The 21898-nt window shown below is 46.0% G+C and overlaps 1 protein-coding gene across 1 annotated transcript in view; it reads left to right on the top strand.

The window, feature by feature from the left end:
• The window catches only part of EPHA8 (EPH receptor A8), a 64016-nt gene that overhangs the window by 16331 nt on the left and 25787 nt on the right, over positions 1-21898 (top strand). The window contains exons 2-3 of the mRNA XM_048519180.1: positions 9273-9337; positions 14599-15262. Coding sequence (XP_048375137.1) covers positions 14665-15262 — 598 coding nt within the window. The 5' untranslated portion in view covers positions 9273-9337; positions 14599-14664. The remainder of the gene's footprint in view (positions 1-9272; positions 9338-14598; positions 15263-21898) is intronic.

Here is a 21898-nt window from a genome sequence, read left to right as displayed (position 1 = left end):
AGCCTCTCCTCATAAGGAAGGTGCTCCAATCCTTCAATCATCCTCATTGCCCTTCTCTGCACTTTTTCTATCTCTTCGATATCCTTTTTGAGATGTGGCGACCAGAACTGAACACAGTACTTCAAGTGGCGATTGTCACACTGCTTTATATAAGGGCATGACAATCCCCTTGCAGTTTTGGTATCCAACTCCTAGCACCTAAGTATCCCCAGCATAGATTTTTGCCTTTTCACAGCTGCCATGCATTGAGTTGACATTCCCATGGAACTATCAACTAAGACGCCCAAATCCCTTTCCTGGTCTGTGACTGATAGCACTGACCCCTGTAGCGTGTATGTGAACTTTGGATTTTTTGCCCCTGCAAAAAATTCTGCAAAAATATTCTGCATTGGTCAGACCTCACCTGGAATACTGTGTCCAGTTCTGGGCAACACAATTCAAGAAGGATATTGACAAGCTGAAACAGGTCCAGAGGAATGCAACCAAAATGGTCAAAGGTCTGGAGTCCATGCCCTATGAAAAGCAGCTCGGGGAGCAAGGTTTGTTTAGTCTGAAGAAGAGAAGGTTAAGGGGTGACATGATTCTCTAAGGCTGATTCCACATGGGCCAAAAACAGCAGTGTGAAAACAGTGTGAAAATGGTGTAAAAGGGTTTAAAACGGTGTAAAAAGGGTTTATACTGTTTTCACACCATTTTCACACCGCTGTTTTTGGCCCGTGCGGAATCAGCCTAACATAGTTCCTTTCTATATTCGTTTATATTTTCCAGTAGTTTTTGCACTATGTTATGTTTGCAGTTGGTTTGTGGATTCTTTGGTGGGGTGCTGATTTGTGTTGATTATTCTTTTTGTTTTATCAGCAAATTGTACTATATTTATGCACTCCATGTATGCCAAACAAACAGCTATCAATTTTTTTTTTAAATGATGAATTAAAAATGCCTCCCGCCCCAAATAATCATATCCTATCTAAGGCTTAAAGCCTATAGGCTGTTTAACCAGAAAAAAGACAGCAGTATTTACTAAAAACAAACACTGTTTAATAGCAGCAGTTATGTATTTACAAACGTGTGTTACGTTAAAAGGCAGACCCACTAGCAAAATCATTAAATTATAATTAGGGGAGCAAAAGAAAAAAAAAAGCTTATTATCAAGATGAGGATCCAGACATTCCTTTCTCGGATCAGAATAAATTACACAGGAAAGGAAGAAACGACACCAATACCAGAGCTATCACACTAGAACCATTTTTAGAGACAAATAATCAAGTGCTCAGTTGCAGAAGCGAGAAAGCAGATATAAATGGAAAGTTAGGGGGACGTGCAGAAAAAAAGGGGGGGAATAAGAAACTCAGAATCATCCCTGAGCAATTTCTTGTGGCGTGAGCTTTCACGAGCTAGTATCGACTTCATCCTGTGCATGAAGCATTTGCCTTACATTGGCAGGTATCTTTGACTCATAAAACCTTCTGCCTTGGGTAGCTAATTCCAGTTTGGAAAAAATCCTGGAGGTTTGGGAGAAGGACTGGGTTTGGAGAGACCGCAGTGGGGCACAGTGCCCCTTTTTCTCTGGGGACACGAATCTCTGTAGTGAGCAGATCAGTTGTCATTCCAGGTAGAGATGCCAGCTCCTGTGTCCAGGTTCATGCAGACAACTCAGGTGAGATGCAATAAGTGTAGTCAGAGCACAGTCTGGGGGTCAAAGCACAGGTACTCAGAAGTCTGTCAAAACTAGTAGTGCGAATCCAAAGAGCACAAGCCAGGTCACGGTCTGGAAGGTCAAAGGCACCAAGATCTCCAGCTCACATGGCAATCCCTTCTCAATGAATCAGTAAAGTGCAATGTTCAAGTCAGCAGATTTGATAGTGTGATGAAGTTTGCAATCAGGCTGTTGTGGGTTTTCCAGGCTGTGTGGTTGTGGGCTGGTTGGTTTTGCTCCAAATGTTTTGCCTGCATCTCTGGCTGGCGTCTTCAGAGGCATGTCACAGTAAGATGTGTTTCTCGCCATAGCGTAGAACCAGCCTGGAAAACCCACAACAGCCAGTAGATTCCAGACATGGAAGCCTTTCACAATGCTTTCACAATGCCAGGAGCAGCAGTGGCGTAGTGGCTAAGAACAGTGGCTAAGAGCAGGTGCATTCTGATCTGGAGGAACCGGGTTTGATTCCCAGCTCTGCCGCTTGAGTTGTGGAGGCTTATCTGGGGAATTCAGATTAGCCTGTGCACTCCCAGACCTTGGGCTTGCAAGCCCCTTTGAGTCCTCCTCCTCCTCCTCCTCCTCCTCCTGCTTCTGCTTCTGCTTCTGCTTCTTCTTTGTATTTGTCCTTATGGAAAATGGGTACCAAAAAAATCAAACTGGTATTCAGTTTTGAAATGAATGAATGCTGGACTGAACACATCAGTTTTCATTCCCTTCGAGGCTGCAATTAAGCTCGGTCTAACTCTGTATCTGCTATCGAAGGAACAGCCACTTTAAGTTAGAGGAAGTGTCCTTGGGCTGGAAGAAATCTTCAAAGTTTGTGGCGCCGAGATGGTGGGGTAGCGCCATGGTTTGCACACACCAATAGATTAATACCAAACATGAGAATCTGAAGATAAGCAACGGCCTTACTGCAAATGGGAGAATCCATGTAATGGTTGGGGCACAGCTGCAGATAGACAGGTTATTCTTGTAACCCATTCAGTTTAGAGAATGGGATCATACTAGAAGGCGAATGTTTCTTGTATTTCCTTTGTTAGCAATTTTTTCCCTGGAATATGCTATACTGAGCTGTCCATGTTGAGCCAAATAAATGCACAGGTATTTATTTTTTTAACCACTGCACTTTGATATGGCAAGGGTGGAAGCCAGTGGTGGGATTCAAATAATTTAACCACTGGTTGTTTACAAGCACCATTTTAAGAACCGGTTCTGCCGAAGTGGTGCGAACCTGCTGAATCCCACCACTGGTGGAAGCCTGTATCAAATATGGATGTGGAAACATATTATGTTTAAGAAAATAACCGGTTCACTTTGATATACCCCAGATTTAGTGAGGGTTGAGCTTGTATTGAATATGCATTTGGAATCATATAATTGTTAAGGAAATATAGTGAAAGGAGGGACTTGGGCACATGGCGTGTATAGAAGGAACATTTATTAAATACGTATCCCGTTGCGCATTGGGCATGCACCTCTACGCAAAGCTTGCAGAGATTCATCTGAGACATGCTGAATGCAACGCTTGATGCAGGAAAACTGCAGGACAAATGCAGAATGGATCTGGCAGTCTTTGTCCAACCTGAGGGGGCAGTGATGCTGACACGTTAGAAGCGACATCCCCGGCAAGGTGTGCGCCCGCTCAGCAAGACCTAAAAAAGTAATGAAAGAGTAATGCTCAAAATGGTGTGGCACAGAGCCCGTTGCCGCAATTAGTGTCATAAGCAATAAGCAGTCGTTCTCTGGACACACGCAAACCTGGTCGAATGCACTTACCATGGAAATAGTCACGTGAGCAGATTTTAAAACCCTGCATTTTAAAAAAAACACCCTACTATTGCATCTCCTTTCCTGCTAAAACACAACAACAAATTGCATCAAACCTGCTAGCAACTGAATCTTAAGAAAGAAGGACCCCTTTGCACAAATTAATATCAACTGCCCATTTGTGGTGCAAATGTTGCCTGCATTTTTTAAAGGCAACCTCATATTGCATCGTCCTTTCTGGGGAAATGAACAAAGAAACAAATTGCCCTAAATCTACGTGCAACAGAATGCTAAGAGAAAAGGACCCCCTGCACAAAGGAATATCAGCCACCCATTTGTGGAACAGATGAAACCTACCTTATTTAGGCAAGCGAATACTTTCCCTTCCTTTCTGGAAAAACAAACACAAGATTTGAATCAAGCCTACTACTGGGGTGCTGTGTGGTTTCTGGGCTGTATGGCCGTGTTCTAGCAGCATTCTCTCCTGACGTTTCACCTGCATCTGTGACTCACATGCCAGGCTACTCTATTCAGATGGCCTCACCTTTTCACCTCACAGTATATATACTCCACTTGCTTTCCATTCCTACCATCAGATCCTCTGAAGATGCCAGCCACAGATGCAGGCGAAACGTCAGGAGAGAATGCTGCTAGAACACGGCCATACAGCCCGGAAACCACACAGCACCCCAGTGATTCTGGCCATGAAAGCCTTCGACAATACATCAAGCCTACTACTGTCTGAATGCTAAGAAAGAAGGACACCCCCTTCACGCAAATGAGTATCATTCATCCATTTGTGGAACCAACAGTGCTATGCAGTATCTGGAGAAAGTTACACCATGCTGGCCTATCACAAGCACTAATCAAGATCACTCAATGTGACAGAGAAAGAAAAAAAACCCTCCTACATCTTTAGGAGAGCCAGCGTGGTGTAGGGGTTAAGAGCAGGTGCACTCTAATCTGGAGAAAAGGGTTTGATTCCCCACCCTGCCACTTGAGCTGTGGAGCCTTATCTGGTGAACCAGATTAGCTTGTGCACTCCATCACATGCCAGCTGGGCGACCTTGGGCTAGTCACAGTTCTTTGGAGCTTTGGAGGGTGGATTCTTCGGCAGGTTATCTTTCCTATCAATGTCTCTTTGTCAGTATAAATCGCGGCTGGGAACTGATGGGAACTGTAGTCTTTCCATCCTTCTAAACTTGAATCAGAAGGCTGCCAAAACTATATTTCCCAGCAGTCCTGTTAAGTCTTGACCACACGCCAAGAGTGAATACTGGCTGCCCGCCTACGTGCTGAGCCATGCTATAAACCATGCCAATGCAGACACTTCTAAATATTGCTCATGACAAACTGCAAACAAATGGGCACCAAAGCTTAGGTGTTCCATTAACGGTGCTGCCTTCCTGCAACTCTGGAAACTTTACTTTGGGGAGGGGCTGTGGCTCAGTTGAAGAGCCTCTGCTTGGCAGGCGGAAAGTCCCAGGTTCAATCCCAGGCACCTCCAGAATGCATGTCAGGTGATGTAAAAAGAATGCATGTCAGGTGCTGTGAAAGATCCCTGCCTGGGACTGTGGAGAGCTACTTACTGTTGGGACATTTTGCAAGTGTCTGTCACAACTCAGTTATAAGAGGGTTAACTGTTCATATGTAAACAAGTTGCTGAAGTCACCGTTTTATGAACTGGTCTATTGATTAGCTATTGATCAGTCAGATAGCCGTTGCTTACATGTTAGTGAGCATGTACATCTGAAGATATAACATTAACTCTGTTTCTTTGAGCACGCCAGTATCAGCACCACCACGACCATGAGCACGAGACAGCAGATAGGTACCAAGATGTCACCAAACGTACAATAATGCAGATGTGTAACAGAAAAGAAAGGATTTTTTTAATCTCCATGTAACCCTCCCTTTAAACTCATATATAACAAGCAATTGAGAATCAGTCTCTTCTGTCCTACTCTGCATATATATATATACTCTGCAAATACTCTGCATTAACTCTCTGGATATTCGTTTGTTCTTTTGGGTATGTGTGTGTGTATGTATGTATGTATGTATGTATGTATGTATGTATGTATGTATGTATGTATGTATGTATGTATATATGTGTGTGTGTGTATTGGGTATATATATATATATATATTGGGTGTGTGTGTATACACACACACACACACACACACACACACAAAATAAGAATATATATATATATACACACACACCCTATATATATATATATACACACACACACACACACACACACACACACACACACACACACACGCACACACACATATATATATACACACACCCAAAATAAGAATATATATATATACACACACACACCCAAAACTTACAAGCAAAACTTTCAGTAGCTGTGAACAACACTTTGTGGTTGATTGTTCTTTTGGGAGAGATGGTGTAAGTTACCAGACATGTTCATTCATTCTTTCAGAGCGAAGACGGGAATTGTTGACTTTTTCACAAGCTGACATTCCGAGGTCTTCATGTAGCGAGAACTCATTAGCTTTGCAGTAGTGTGATATTGCATTGGCTGTGGGAACCCAAGTTGGCTTGGACCCAGAAATAAAAGGCAGTTTTACCAAATAATAATAATGTGCTGAAGGAGATGCCAGTATATTAGTGAGAACTGACTGGAAAAGGTCCACGGTGGAAAATTTAGATTACAAGCAGAGCAACACTGCAGTAATATAGCCCCTTCCAACCTGTTGGCTGCCATCCAGAGCGCTGCCCATATTAGCAGATTTTCTTCTTACAAGAAATGTTACCATTGTTCAAATAATCTAGGGAGGTGCGGTTCCCAGGCATAAATCTAGATGGGGGGGGGGGGGGGGAAACATGATGTGTGTGTCAAGTGCCATCAAATCACAGCTGACTTATGGTGACCCCAGCAAGGGGCTTTCAAGGGAAGTAAGAAGCAGAGGTAGTTTGCCAGTGCCTTTCTCTGCAGATTCTTCCTCAGTGGTTTCCTATCCAAGCACCAGCCCTGCTTAACTTCCAAGATCTGATGAGATTGGGTTATACCATGCAACCTTCCCACAAAGAAATCCCATAACTTTGTGTTCCTCCACCAAGCCCAGGTGATACGGCGGATCAAGAAACAACATAAGATGAGTCACGTAGCCAAGACATCTATTTTGTGAATCATTACCACCACATATGCAGATATACACATGGCAAAGAGGAAAATTGAAGGTTATAGCCACAGTGTACATGAGAGCAGCAGCGACGTAATGGTTAAGAGCAGGTGCACTCTAATCTGGAGAACTGGGTTTGATTCCCCGTTCTGCCACTTGAGCTGTGGAGGCTTGTCTGGGGAACTAGATTAGCCTGTGCACTCCAACACACACCAGCTGGGTGACCTTGGGCTAGTCACAGTTCTTCAGAGCTCTCTCAGCCCCACCCACCTCACTGGGTGTTTGCTGTGGGGAGAGGAAGGGAAAGGAGATTGTAAGCCCCTTTGAGTCTCCTTACAGGAGAGAAAGGGAGGATATCAATCCAAACTCCTCCATTTGAAACATTTTAAAAATACAAATTTCAGGAGCTCAAGGATGCTGATTGAATTGCAGTCTCAATGGAATGGTAATTGAGCACCACTCATTTGAGATTATTTTGTGTGGTTTACGTGTGTACCACACAAAAGGAACTTTAATACAGCTAGATGTAAAGTCACATCAAGATTGCTTTTTCCCATTGTTTGATCAGCGCACACGTATATGTCAGTAATGCGGAGGGGAAGGAAAGGGGCAAAATAAACAGAATGAACTCAAACTTGCCGGTGTACTTCTGCTCGCAAAATCGCCATGCACAAAAGCCAGAAATCCAAATGGAAACACAGAGAATCGCTAATGCACTGGTTATACTTTGGAAGCAAGAGCAGGTAGAAGGGAACTCCAGGACCGAGGGAGCCGTCTGAATGAGAATTTCACACGGCTCATATTTGCTCCTTCCAATCTTGACTTTCCAGAGGCTCAGCCGAGAATTTCATATTTGTTTCCCATTTCTCCCGGGACATAATCCAAGTTTGAAGTCTGCACACTTAAAGCCAAGGTAATTATGCCCCGTGGTGCACAGTTCCACTCCCAGCCCTCTGCTAGCACCACAGAAAAAAAAAAGCAGAGCTTCCCAAACGGAACCAGCAGGAGGGGGGGAAGGGTAGGGGGGAAATCAAAGTCACCTGCTAAAAAGTCCTGCACCTCCAGGGAGTCTGGCTTAAGTTAATGAGGAAGTCCGGGCAAATTCAGCCACTCACGCTGAGGAAACAAAATGCCTTTGAACACTCCTATGAACATTTGCTTTAATCCAGTCCAGTTTATGGGAAGAGGGGGGAGCTGCAGAGACAACCACAGATTGGCTGCCTGTCTCTTGAAAATGTGCAGTTCTGACCACTTCATCCCCTATAGCCAAGCAATGCATCCCCTATAGCCAAGCAATGCACCCCTCCCACCCCGCTAAAAAACATATACAGTAAATATAATCTTTTAATTTCTTAGAGGGGCTCGAGATTTAGTTGCCTTTATTTCTTATGTTTGAAATCTGGCTTCCCCATTTTTTATTTATTAAGTTTATCCAGCAACGACATATAGGGTTGCCTCTTTTATGTGTTTATTAGTTAAATTAAGAAAAAAAAGGTTTGTGCATCCCAACCCTTAAAACAGACCTGTTTTTGTCTATAGACTTGATTATCGTGTTTTATCTTATTGTATATTTTATTTTATTTTAGCTTTTTTATGGATGCGGTTTAATGTTATGTTGTCAAGGCCTGTGGCTATAACACTTAATAAATATTTACTATTGCCATTATTCAGTAATAGCAACTCTGGAGAGTTTTAACGTTTTTTAAAAAATATATTTAAATTTTTAATTTTGCTCCACTTCTGCTCTAAGTGGGAATTCAGGGGTGGGTTTGGAAGTTCTACTAATTGGATCCCAGGCACCAAAAATGAGTTAAGTAGGTTTATGAATCAGCTGGTCTATGTGTAATACGACTTTTCCTTTTAGTGTGGGTCACTTTACAAGCAACTCAGCTGACTGCCATTATTTCTGGGCAACACAGCCCTGCTCCAAACTCGGCCAGTATCGCCGCTGCTTTGTTTATCTGAGCCTGCCCAGAAAACTGTTTGGAAAAATGCCAACAAGCCTTATCTCTCCCCCCCACCCTTGGCCATAAAAGTTGACTAAGGGTTGGGCTGGTGTTGCATAGTACCCTAGGAGACCCCAACCTGACTCCCTGGCTTGTGAGCCAACCACAACCTCCATACCAGAGGCTGAAATGGTATATTCGCACATGTATTTGCCGGACATCCAATCCAACTCTTCTAGATGTTCATCAAACATCTTTTTGTGTGTGTTTAACAAGAATGCCTACAAAAAAACACAAAACCGTGAGCATTTGGGCAGGGGAGCGTTTGTCTCTCACTGTATTTACCCAAGGATGTACCAACCATGGGGACATATGGGGTCAAATGTCCCTAGACTGCCATTTAGTCACGTGGGGGGTGGAAAATTGCTGCCCGCACACCTCCTCCTTTTCCCCAGGTCCATACACTGACTTCAAGACCTGTTGCAAGAAAAATTGTTTGGTTGTGTTGGGGAAGGGCGGCCGCCCATACAGGGGATGGTGTGTGTGTGTGGAAAACTTGAGATTTTTCACCGGGCTAGATTTTTTCTAGATATGCCTCTGTATTTACCTAACATGTTTCAGTGTGAACAAGACCTAGCAGCATAGGAAGTCTAACCTCACACTCTTTTATCCATCTAAAATAAGTTTTCTTATGTTTTACAGTCAACTTGCTGGACACTTCCACAATCATCGGGGACTGGGGCTGGCTCACCTATCCCTCGCACGGAGTAAGTACCGGGGCACCGTTGGCAGCGGGACCGCAGAACTGGAAGCGAGTCTGCATTTCGCCCATTTCTTGTGACAGTCGTTTGCATACTCGCTGCCTTCCTGCCAAGGGACTGGAGGCTATTTTCAGCTGCAAACATTTTGGGGGTGAAAGCAACAAAACAAGTGCAGAAGTTCTTGCACACCTGTGGTTGGCAGGGTTGCCAGTCTCCGGGCGGGGGCTGGAAGATCTCCCAGGATTACATGTGATCTCCATACTGCAGAGATCAGTTCCCCTGGAGGAAATAGCTTCCTTGGGAAGGTGAATTCTATGAAATTAAATAGCACTGAGGATCCTCCCCTCCTGATGCTCTGCATTGGCCACAGATGTGGGGAGGGGCAAGGACCTCAATGGGCTATAAAGCCGTAGAGTCTACTCTCCAAAGCCGCCTCTATTCTCCATGTGAACTGATATACATTGTTTGGAGCTAAGATCTAATTCCAGGAGATCTCCAGATCTTGCCTGGAGGTTGGTAACCCCAGTAGGGCAGCACTATTTAGTTAATCAGCTTGATTCCCCACCCCCACCCACAAAAAAACACCATATCAATTTGAAGGAGTCATACAGGCAACAGTTAAAAACTGGTGCCCGGGATGAATCAAGGGTTTTGCCAAAGTTTTACAAAAGCCGTTTTAAAAAAGCCCCCCCCCCCTTTCCCATTCTCTCTAGAGGCACAAAGAGATCCCAGAAATAGTGCCTGCTGCAGTAATTGTGTCCATGATCTGAAACCGAGGAAGGATACGTGTTTTTCCTTATATAGAAATCCTGTTCCAATTTTATGTGTCAAATTATGCAGATATAATTACAGTCAGCCTCATAGCATTAACCAGCTATGACCTGAACATATGAAGCTGTCTTAAACTGTGATAGAACATCGGTCTTTTCCTCCTGCATCTGCTACCTGGCAGATGCCACTGACCTTCCGCCTGTTTGACGTAGGACCTGCCACCCAGCCGTGTCCCTTCATTTTATTATTCGTTATTATTATTCGATTCGATTTCTATACCGCCCCTCGCCTTTTGGACCTGGGGCGGTTTCCAATAGACCGTACAAACAGCATACAGTACTACATACAATTAAAACTATATTATATAATCAATTCACGTTACCAGTTCTAAAAGTTAAAAGTCATGCAAAATAGGTACCTACTGGAGCTAAAAGTCCATTGTCAGTAATGTCTAAGTGATGGATCAGACAAAAAGGGTGGGTGGGAGGGGGAGGCCAGTGATGGTGGCGATTGTTGTTCTCCACCATCGCCTGGTGGAAGTCTCCGCCTTGCAAGCCCCATGCAATTACATGAGATTCTGCAGGGCCCTGAGTTCATTTGACCCAGTGTTTTATCAGGCTGGGGCAAGGACCTCAGAATCCCCCAGCTAGCTTTCCCATGCCAGCTCTCAGTATTTCCCAGCTGACTTCTCTGTCCCTGCCCTCAGTATCCCCCAGCTAGCTTCTGCATCTGTATTCTCAACATCCCCCCACTGAGTTCTCTATTTCTGTCCTCAACATCCTCTGGCTGGCTTCTCTATCCCTGTCCTCAACATCCTCTGGCTGGCTTCTCTACCCCTGTCCTCAGTATCCCCCAGCTGGCTTCTGCATCTGCATTCTCATCATTCCCCAGATGACTTCTTTATCTCTGTCCTCAATGTCTTCTGACTGGCTTCTCTATCCCTGCCCTCAACATCCTCTGGCTGGCTTCTCTATCCCTGTCCTCAGTATCCCCCAGCTAGCTTCTGCATCTGCATTCTCAACATCCCCTCACTGACTTCTCTATTTCTGTTCTCAACATCCTCTGGCTGGCTTCTCTATCCCTGCCCTCAACATCCTCTGACTGGTTTCTTTATCCCTGTCATCAGTATCCCCCAGCTGGCCTCTGTATCCCTGTCCTCGACATCCCCCAGCTGGCTTCTGTATCTCAGTCTCAGTATTCCCCATGTAGTTTCTGCCTCCTCATTCTTAGCATCCCAGGCTAGCTTACATGACCTCCTTCTCAATATCCTCCATCATTTGCCAGCACTTCCTCATTCTTAATACATAGTCCAGCTAACTTACACAAGAATAGACAAGCCCCAGTTATATTTTTCCTGTGGTGGAAAATAAATTGGAAGGAATAGAGTCAGGCAGTGAAACCCTATTTGTGTGTCGAGTGGTTTCTCTTTACAGTCTTCTGTGCAGGATTTTCTCTCCTTTCTTCTTTTCCTCAAGCTTAGCCACGCTCCTATCTATTATTTGCATCTTTATCCCTTTATAATCTGTTTTTTTTAAAAAAGAAATCTTGTGTTGACTTTAATTTAAACTGTTAGCCAACTTGCTGAATACAGATGTAATCAAACCTGCTTGCTTGCCACATTAATTATGACGCCCTCATTTTCTTCTTGCTAGAGGACTTTATTTCAATGACACGGAGTGTGAGGATAATGTTTTGTAGAAGCGGGGACACTGGGTGACAAACTGGGCTGGCGAGGGGATGTGTCAAGCCTGCCCTTTAATTTTGACGGAGGTTTTGGCGTTTTTCACCCCATGGACTCAGCTTTTGGCAAACATCTGTGAACTCTTTCCGATATCCCTCAGTTCAAAAACAGTGGCTGTAAATAGGACCCTCATCCAACCACGTGACCCCAAAAATGTGTCATTTCTGGCTTTCAACGGGGTGGAAATTTTGATCTCATCCAAAATTAAGATATGACCCATCACTTTTAATGGGATGTCCACCTAAGCACGGAAGCTGCTCTTTGGCTGCCATTTGAATGTGCACCTCCTTTCTTAACATGTATGCTGGTCAGCTTGAACAATCTCTTCCTCAAAGATCTTATGTAGCTTGTGCATCCCCATCTTGAACATAAACCACCCCCCCCCCCACACACACTACTACCACTAGGGCTCCTTCCGCACATTTTATTTATTTATTTATTTATTTATTTATTTATTTATTTATTTATTTATTTATTTATTTATTTATTTATTATTCTACTTTTATACCGCCCTCCCCCGAAGGGCTCAGGGCGGTTTACAACAGTGATAAGACAATAAATATTAAAACAATTTAAAAGCAGCATCCAATTTCTGTATCAATTAAAATAAAGATGGCGTCCCGCTATTAAAACTCCTACAAAGGGAACAGCGGGTTGTAGCTGTTTCCGGGCACATGCAGAATAATGCACTTTCAATCCACTTTCACAATTGTTTGCAAGTGGATTTTGCTATTCTGCACAGTAAAATCCAGCTGCAAAGTGCATTGAAAGTGGATTGGAAGTGCAGAAGGGGCCTAGCTTGCAGATCTTCATCCTTCACATGAACTGCAGCTAGTTTGTCCATCTCCATTCCTAACACACACTGCACATAGCTTGCACAAACACTTCCTTAACACAGATCTAATCTAGCTTGAGCATCCTCATCTTGGAATGACCCCAGCTAGCTGACACACCCAGCGTGGTGTAGTGGTTAAGAGCGGGTGGATTATAATCTGGAGAACCAGGTTTGATTCCCCCACTCCTCCACCTGAGTGGCAGAGGCTTATCTGGTGAACCAGATGTGTTTCTGTGCTGCTACATTCCTGCTGGATGACCTTGGGCTAGTCACAGTTCTCTCAGAACTCTCTCAGCCCCACCTACCTCACAAGGTGTCTGTTGTAGGAAGAGGAAGGGAAAGGAGCTTGTAGGCCACCTTGAGTCTGCTTACAGGAGAGAAAAGTGGGGTGTGAATCCACACTCTTCCTCTTCTCATCCTTAGCATCTACTATAGCTTGCTTGCACTTCATTCCAATCGCAGACTCCAGCTTGCTCATGCAATCTCTTCTTTAACACAGATCTCATCTCGCTCACACAGCCTCATCTTGGGCATGCCCCAGTTAGCTTGCGCAGCCTGGCTCTTTACACACACACACACACACACACACCCCAAATAGCTTCCACATCCTCATCTGTAGATCAGAGCGAAGCTAGCTTATGAATCCCCGATCTTAACAGAGTCCCGGTGAGCTTGCATCTCACACCCAAGCCATGCACACACATGGAGGTATCACACACAACACAATTATACATCCTCCTGGCTTGAAAATCAGTATAGGAGGAACCACTGCAGGATAACAGAATTCAGCTCACAGACACTTTGGCAGTAGCCTTTCAGCCCATGGAGGGGTTCTCAACTCGCTTGTCCTAAAAACACACTGCAGGAATACCCTTGTGGGGGCAAGAGGGGAAGCATTATACCTCCTCCTGCCAAACTATCGGAGCAGCTGTAGCCGACTCCGTGCCTGTAATGAAAAGCGAGTCGTCCCTGGAATGTGAAACAAGGTCCGTGTCAAGTTGGAGCCGAGCTGGAGCTTCTCTTAATGGGCTTGAAATGTATCTGCTCAGATTTGCTTTCTCCTCTCTGCACTTTGCACCACGGCTTTGATGGACAGCTGCCAATGCTCTCCCCAGTGGGCCTGGAGGCAAGCCAAGGAGAAGAAGCTGATTGATTGATTGATTGGTTTTTACAATGTTTATATCCACCCTTTTTTTCCTACTTAGTGCAAGCCAGCTAAAAGGCATCCCCGGCCTAGACTTTCTCCCAAACACAAAGTGGGAATGGTGAATTGGCTCCAACTGGTTTTCCACAGGTGAAAAGTAGAGGAGGATTTGACCACCAAACTGGCTATGCTGGACAAAGCCGTGTGGGATAAGGGGTTGTAACGAGGGTGGGGATTGGCTACAATGAAGCCAGAAAGCTGGTTGGGTCTGGTCACAGACCACAGGAACTGTTCCTTGTACATTGGAGAGCCAGCGTGGTGTAGTGGTTATGAGCAGGTGGATTTTAATCTGGAAAACCGGGTTTAATTCCCCACCTGAGTGGCAGAGGCTTATCTGGTGAACCAGATGTGTTTCTGCATTCATACATTCCTGCTGGGTGACCTTGGGCTAGTCACAGTTCACTCAGAACTCTCTCAGCCCCACCTATTTCACAAGGTGTCTGTTGTGGGGAACAGCAGGGGCGTACCTCCTCCTTCCCCCCCGGATCCATACACTGACTTCAAGACCTGGTACAAAAAAAGTTGTTTGGTCGTGACGGGGGAGGGCGGCCGCCCATATGAAGGGTGTGTGTGCGGAAAACTCAGATTTTGCACTGGGCTACATTTTCCCTAGATATGCCTGTGGGGAAGAGGAAGGGAAAGGAGCTTGTCAGCCTCCTTATAGGAGACAAAGGTGGGGTATAAATCCAAACTTTTCTTCTTGCTCTGCCTCACAGTGGGACTCCATCAACGAAGTGGATGAATTTTTCAACCCCATCCACACTTACCAGGTCTGCAACGTCATGTCCCCCAACCAGAACAACTGGCTGAGGACTAACTGGGTGCAGCGACGGGGGGCCCACCGGGTATATGCTGAGATCAGGTTCACCCTGCGGGACTGCAACAGCATGCCCGGGGTGCTGGGCACCTGCAAAGAGACCTTCAACCTCTACTACCTCCAGTCGGACCGTGACCTGGGCAGCACCACCCGTGAGAGCCAGTTTGTGAAAATTGACACCATCGCGGCAGATGAGAGCTTCACCAATGTGGACCTCGGGGTCCGACGACTGAAGCTCAACACGGAGGTCCGTGGCGTGGGGCCGCTCAGCAAGCGGGGGTTCTACCTGGCCTTCCAAGACATTGGGGCGTGCATTGCCATTGTCTCTGTCCGGGTGTACTACAAGAAGTGCCCTGCTATGGTGAGGAACTTGGCCTCCTTCTCCCAGGCGGTCACTGGCGCGGACTCCTCATCCCTGGTGGAGGTGCGGGGTGAGTGCGTCAAGCACTCGGAGGAAAGAGACACCCCCAAAATGTACTGCAGCGCTGAAGGGGAATGGCTGGTGCCCATTGGCAAATGTGTGTGCAGTGCTGGCTACGAGGAGCGGAGGGATGCATGCGTGGGTAAGTCCAACTGCTCAGAATTATGAACATCTGTACCTGGAGGTTGGGATGCAGGAACGAGGCACTGGAAATAGAAAGAGACTGAGGATAATCCACTGAGGGCTGGAGATGTGAAAACTCCACTGAGGGATGTGATACTCCTCTGAGGGTTGAGGATGTCCCCTGGGGGTCCCATCTTCCTCCAGTCACAGCTGAAGGTCAGCCCACAGTTCGATATTCCATAAGAGACTGCAAGTCTGATGCTTCATCTCTGACCCCCAGAATGCTATATTTCAGTGATGGCGAACGTATGGCACGGGTGCCAGAGGTGGCACTCGGAGCCCTTTCTGTGGGCACTCACACACAGAGTTCGTCATGTGGGGGGCAGAAAATCACCCCCCCACACACACACACACATACACATCTAGGCTGGCCTGGGCCACTGAGCACAATGTGCGCGCACCCCGGTGAGCAGGGAGGACTTGGCTGGCGGGCCCGGTGCCTGTGCTCGGGTGGCTGCTGCCTGGGGTGGGGGGGCGCAGAGGAGGCAGAGATGCTAGCGAGGCACAGATCGGTGCGCACAGGACTTGCTGGAGGCTAGAGCAGGCTGGCCCCTGCTCGAGTGGGTTGGGCACAGGAAGAGGGAGCCAACCAGTTTTTTCTAAACTAAAAACCTCAGCATTCAGGTTAAATTGCTGGGTTGGCATTTTGCGATAAATAAGTGGGTTTTGGGTTGCAATTTGGGCACTCGGTCTCAAAAAGGTTCACCATCATTGCTATATTTAAACTGATCAGTTTTAAAAGTCCTGTTAAAGTGTGGGTTTTTTCCCCTCCAAAATTACTCTTCTGTGACTATGATTGTTTCATTCTCAGTATTTCTAGTTTTGGAGGATCTTGGTAGGCAGGGGCGTACCCCCCAGGGGAACATATGGAGTCAAATGACCCTGGGCTGCGGCCATGTAGTCACGTGGGGGCAGAAATTCACCCCCGCCTTCCTCCTCCTTCCCCCTGGGTCCATACACTGACTTCAAGACCTGGTGCAAAAAAAGTTGTTTGGTTGTGGTGTGGGAGGGTGGCCACCCATACCAGGGGATGGTGGTGGTGGGGAAAACTCAGATTTTGCACTGGGCTGCATTTTCCGTAGATACGCCTCTGTTGGAAGGGCTGGTGGCATTCCTTTATGGGCCATTGGATGTCCACTGGGGGTCCCATCTTCCTCCAGTTATAGCGAAAGGTCAGTCCACAGTTTGATATTCTATGGGGAACTCTGGCTTTGCCCACCACAATGGTCAATATAGAGAAAAATAGTAGTTTTAGAATGAAGATTTCTCTGACATGGCATTCAAATGAATAATGTGAACATAAAAATAAATACTTTATTGATTTTTTTTTAAAAAGAAACCGTTCCTTAATCCTAGAACTTTCTCTATATCCTAACACAGTTGTACTATCTGAGTAAACTGTTTATATCATCAGAGGCTTGACAGGTGGTGACTTAAAAAAGGGACTTCTCTGTTGTGACTCCAAAACTCTTTCTATCAGTGTCTTTCACCAACAGGTGAAGATCTTTTCGTTTCATCTGGCATAACCCCCAAAATGGCATATGCCCTCCTTCTAGTGTTGTGGAGTTATGTTTTTTTTAATCGAATGTTATAGTTTTAAATAAATAAATAAAGTTTTAAATGAATGAATGAATGAATGAATGAATGAATGAATGAATAGTTTTAACTGTATTTCAATTGTTTTAATGTTGTGGACTCTGAGTGAAAAGGTGGCATTAAAATGTTTTATAAGTAAGACATAACAGATCACTTTTTTTAAATTAAAAAAGGTATTTTCCATCTAATTTGGCATTCTTTAAAGCCTCGCACTCCAGAAGAAGAGGAAGAGTTTGGATTTATACCCCACGTTTCTCATCTGTAAGGAGTCTCAAAGCAGAGGAGATTTCCCCCAAAGTTTGTATGATCCATCTTGTCCTACCATTTCCTAACTGAAGGGCCTCCTGCGGAAGGCAGCTGAAAGGGTTCTTCTCTTGTGAAGAGAAGAAGAAGAAGAGTTTGGATTTATATCCCCCCTTTCTCTCTTGTAAGGAGACTCAAAGGGGCTTGCAATCTCCTTTCCCTTTCCCCCCTTCACAACAAACACCCAGTGAGATGGGTGGGGCTGAGGGAGCTCCAAAGAGCTGTGACAAGCCAAGGTCACCCAGCTGGCATGTGCTGGAGTGCACAAGCCAACCTGGTTCACCAGATAAACATCCGCAGCTCAAGTGGCAGAGCGGGGAATCAAACCCGGTTCTCCAGATTAGAGTGCCCCTGCTCTTAACAACTACGCCACTGCTGCTCCCATCACGGATCTTTCAAGTGTCCATTTTCTATGTAAAAAAATGAAGGAGCGGAGCTACTTTTTGCAATCCTAGCTTTATTACATTGCTTATTCGATTCCCCATTCATTTCAATTGCATTGCTTTATACCATGTATACCCTTTGAGTCTCAAGTACAAAACTGGTAAGTAAATAATAAAGAAAATGAAAAATGTGATGGACTGACCAGCATGGTGCTTTATTTGCCCTCCCCCCCCCCAGTTAAAATGTTCTGGCTACGTGCCTGTTCCTAACTATCAGGGGATGTCCTCCAAACTGCAGTGTGTATTCCATTCATAAACAGAGAGATTCCCAAGTATCAGGGACGTCCTCTGAACTCGTCTCTTCCATTCATGAACCGTCAACTGACCTGGACTATTTATATTTGTATTGTCTGCCTTCTCACTGTACCTTGAGGGTTAGCCTGGCCTTCTCGGCAGCTTAAACGCTCACGTACAGAGTGAAAGTCCATTAATGATTTAGATTCTTCCCTCAGCCCATGAAGCAATTTTCCTAATCAGAAGCCCCCAGAGTCTCCCTTCCTTGGCGTGCTACCAACGGCATCCACGGCAGCTCTCCGAGTTGGCTCGCGTCCAGACCCATCCCTGACTTCGGCCACCTCTGTGCTCCATCTGCGGGCTGTTTTCTGTAATCCTGCTTTTCCTTTGGCAGGAAGTTTTGACAGTAGAGAAACAAAACAAAAGTCAATGAGAAAGGATAATATTATCTCCTTAATCCATCTCGTTCTTAATGTGGCCGCTTCAGCTCAAGAGAACGGAGGGAGGGTTTAGTTCCCAGAGAGTCTTCTGGCTCCGGGAAGAGGGTTTTGTTTTGCAACTGTATAAACCGTGATAAGGAGATGGCGGCTCTGTGTCAGGCGCTACTGTGCACTGGCCTGGGGCTACGTGTATACAGCAGACGGCTCACTGGGGTCCCTCGCAGGAGGCTTTGTTTGTTTTCAGTTGCTTCGCAAAAGCTGTTGAGAAGAGCCCAGCGGTGAATCGACAAATAGGAGTAGTGGGGCTTTGTTTAGATTGGGGGAATGTGAACCTACAGCCTTGACAGCATGAAACCCAAGGTGATATCTGCCAAAGTCAGGGAGGAGAAGAACATAGCTGCTTTGGGCTGTTCTCTGCCGTAGGATGCACCCGGCAGGCTGCTTTTAAGCAGGCCAAGTTGGCCATCTTGCAAGCAGCTGTTGATATTTTTTAACCTACCCTTTGTCCAAGGAGTTCAGGACCACATACGTGCTTCTCTATATGTCTGACCCTCACAACAACCCAGCAAGGTAGGTTTCGTGAAGAGAGCGCAGCTAGCTCGAGGTCATCCAGTGAATTCCATGGCAGCTTGGGGATTTGAACCCATGTCCTAGTCCAACATTCTAACTCTTACACTGTTCTGGATCCTAGATGTAAATGAGAGGGTTTCTACCTGCTTTGTTCCTTTGATGCACTTGAATTTGTGGTTTTTTTTGCTGCACCTTGTTTCCTTAACTCTGGTTTAGCTGGGAGAGTTTCTAAAATTCAGTTCCTTCATTCTACATTCTGTGTGCACAAGTATACAAATATACTGATGAAATACCCATGAGAAGGCAACAAGGTGATGTGATTGTTCATATGATTTCCTCAAAAGCCCTTTTGTGTGATGTTTTAGTGATGTATACACTTACTCTTGCATCCTGATAAAACATAGAATAATAAATAAGTACATTGATGCACCATGTGGTAACGATACCCTTGGAAGGAATCGGTATTGCAAAGTGTTTAGAGCACTGAACTAGCGTCTAGGAGATCAGGATTCGAATTGGTAACCTAACCTTCCATGAAATTGTCTAGGTGACTTCCAACCAGTCAGCCTAATCTACTTCACAGAGTAGATGGGAGGATAAAATTGGGAAGAAAGATGCATGTATGCTTCCTTGGCTGAAGAGTGAAAGAAAAATGTATTGCAGGTTGGTAGATGTACAGTCACACAAAGGAACTGAATGAAGGAAATCCAATTACTCCTAATAGAGAGGGAAGAAAAGCATAGAGCTATTGGGGGGAAATTAAATGTCAACAATGGGTCTCTGGGTGCCCCATCTATGTGCAGTCCAAAGCCATTAGTTGTACCTTTCCTAACTAGCTCATCAGTTTTTGAAAAAGAGAGACTGAAACCCCAGCAAGGAAATCAAATTAAGATGTTGATGAGTCAATGGGCCTTTCCCCACTTACCTTAAGCGCCGCGCTGCTTGAGGAGAGTAGCGCGGGGTCCTCCGGCACTCCCCACAACAGGGGCAGCGACAGCGCAGCCGCCCCGACGCTGTCGCGCCCCCTCAGCGCGCGGCATCCCAGGCGCTCTTCTTAACGGCGCCTTTTGATGACCCCGTGCAGATGGCTCCTTTTGATGACCCCTGAGAACAGCGCGCGACATAGGGGGGATCGAAGAGAGTGGGGAAAGGCCCAGTGTGAGATAATATTTGAATCCTGGGTTCCTATCCTTCCTCAGCTACGTAGCTGACTGTGGCTCATCTCTGCTTGTAGCTGTCATTGCAGGAATAACATAGGAGTAGGATGCATCTTCCTTGAAGAAAGGCTAAGCTAAATATTACATTTTGGAGGGATCATATATAGGCTACCATCTTCCAGGTGGGGCCTAATGTTCTCCTGGAATAATATCTGCTCTCTAGACTACAGAGATCCTTGAAGGAAATGGCCTGTGTGGAAGTCGGACTCTACGGTATACCATAGTGTCTGGGAGAAAAGTCCTAGAGTGGCTTGACAACCTCACTGATCTCCCCCTCCTCAAACTCTACCCTCCTGGGGCACTGACTCCAATTTTATGGGATTTTCACAAGAGAGGTTGGCTACCCTCAACCTACAACAAATTGTTTGCAGACATTGGTGTACCTGCTGAATATCTTCACCACTCGATATATCCTCACAGTTGCTCTGTCAGGTGGCACATCATGTGAGGGACAAGCTTGTTTTCTGCTTGGACCAGGAGTCATGGGTTCAAGGTGAAGGAAAAGAGATTCCACCTAAATATTAGGAAAAACTTCCTGACAGTCAGGGCTGTTCAACAGTGGAATGCACTACCTCAGAGAGTGGTGGATTCTCCTTCTTTGGAGGTTTTTAAAGAGAGGTTGGATGGCCATCTGTCAGGAGTGCTTTGATTATGTGTTCCTGCATTGCAGGGGGTTGGACCTTGGCCCACAGAGGCGTAGCAAGGGGGAAAAGCGCCCGGTGCACTGGTGCGTCCTCTGCCCCTGTCCCGCCATGGAACTGCCCTGTCCCACCCCAGAATGTCCCCGCTACGCCCCCGGAATGGCCCCACCACACACCCACAGAGGTGCCCCCCGGGTGTGTCGGGCACCCACCCACCCTGCCCCGTTGGAGCTACATTTCTGCCCTTGGGGTCTCTTCCAACTCTATGATTCCATGAATTTGCCGGCTTTGTCCTGAGGAGGGTTTTGTATTTTGTAGGGATGGTGGCTTGAACAGCTTCTGACCGCTTCCAACTCCTCTGGTCTGTTTCTGTCACTTACGCTAACCGGGGGATGACCCTGGTGCCATTGGAGGTAGGCCTTCGCAGAACCCCAGGCCTGCCCTTGCTGTCCCTCAGAAACGATAATTCCTTGAAAAGGCAGACTGGAGAACCGGAGTGCCAATTTGAAAGGATCTCCTGGCCCTCACAAGTCACTACGAGGCACATCCCTAGAGACAAGGGCTTGTCACAGAGTCCCGGGGTTGTCAGCTCAGCTCTGAGCTTAGCCTATTGCAGCCATCACTGCCCGCAAAGGCCCCCCCTCCCCCAGCCCCGGTTGATATTCTCTCTGAATAATGAATAGATGTCAAAGAGATGTCTGGAGTCCATCTAATGAATGGCAGTTTTTCCAACAGACAAGAGTCATTCTGGGCGGGGGCGGAAGACGTGACTTGGATCTATGGAGTGGTCTATAGCCGGCAAGAAGCTGTTTCCACAATTGCTTTGTTACTGAGCTGAAGTGTCAGCTGGGCATGGTGAAAGACCTATCAGGGCCACATTCACAGTGAAGAAGAAGAAGAAGAAGAAGAAGAAGAAGAAGAAGAAGAAGAAGAAGAAGAAGAAGAAGAAGAAGAAGAAGAAGAAGAAGAAGAAGAAGAAGAAGAAGAAGAAGAAGAATTTGGATGTATACCCCACCTTTCTCTCCTGTAAGGAGACTCAAGGTGGCCTACAAGTTCCTTTCCCCTTCCTCTCCCCACAACAGACACCTTGTGAAGCAGGTGGGGCTGAGAGAGTTCCAAAGAACTGTGACTAGCCCAAGGTCACCCGGCAG

Source organism: Sphaerodactylus townsendi, linkage group LG16 (genome assembly GCF_021028975.2).
Source record: "Sphaerodactylus townsendi isolate TG3544 linkage group LG16, MPM_Stown_v2.3, whole genome shotgun sequence".
NCBI classification, from domain to species: domain Eukaryota; kingdom Metazoa; phylum Chordata; class Lepidosauria; order Squamata; family Sphaerodactylidae; genus Sphaerodactylus; species Sphaerodactylus townsendi.
The sequence above is the reverse complement of the archived record's forward strand: the minus strand, read 5'-3'. Positions and strand labels throughout refer to the sequence as shown.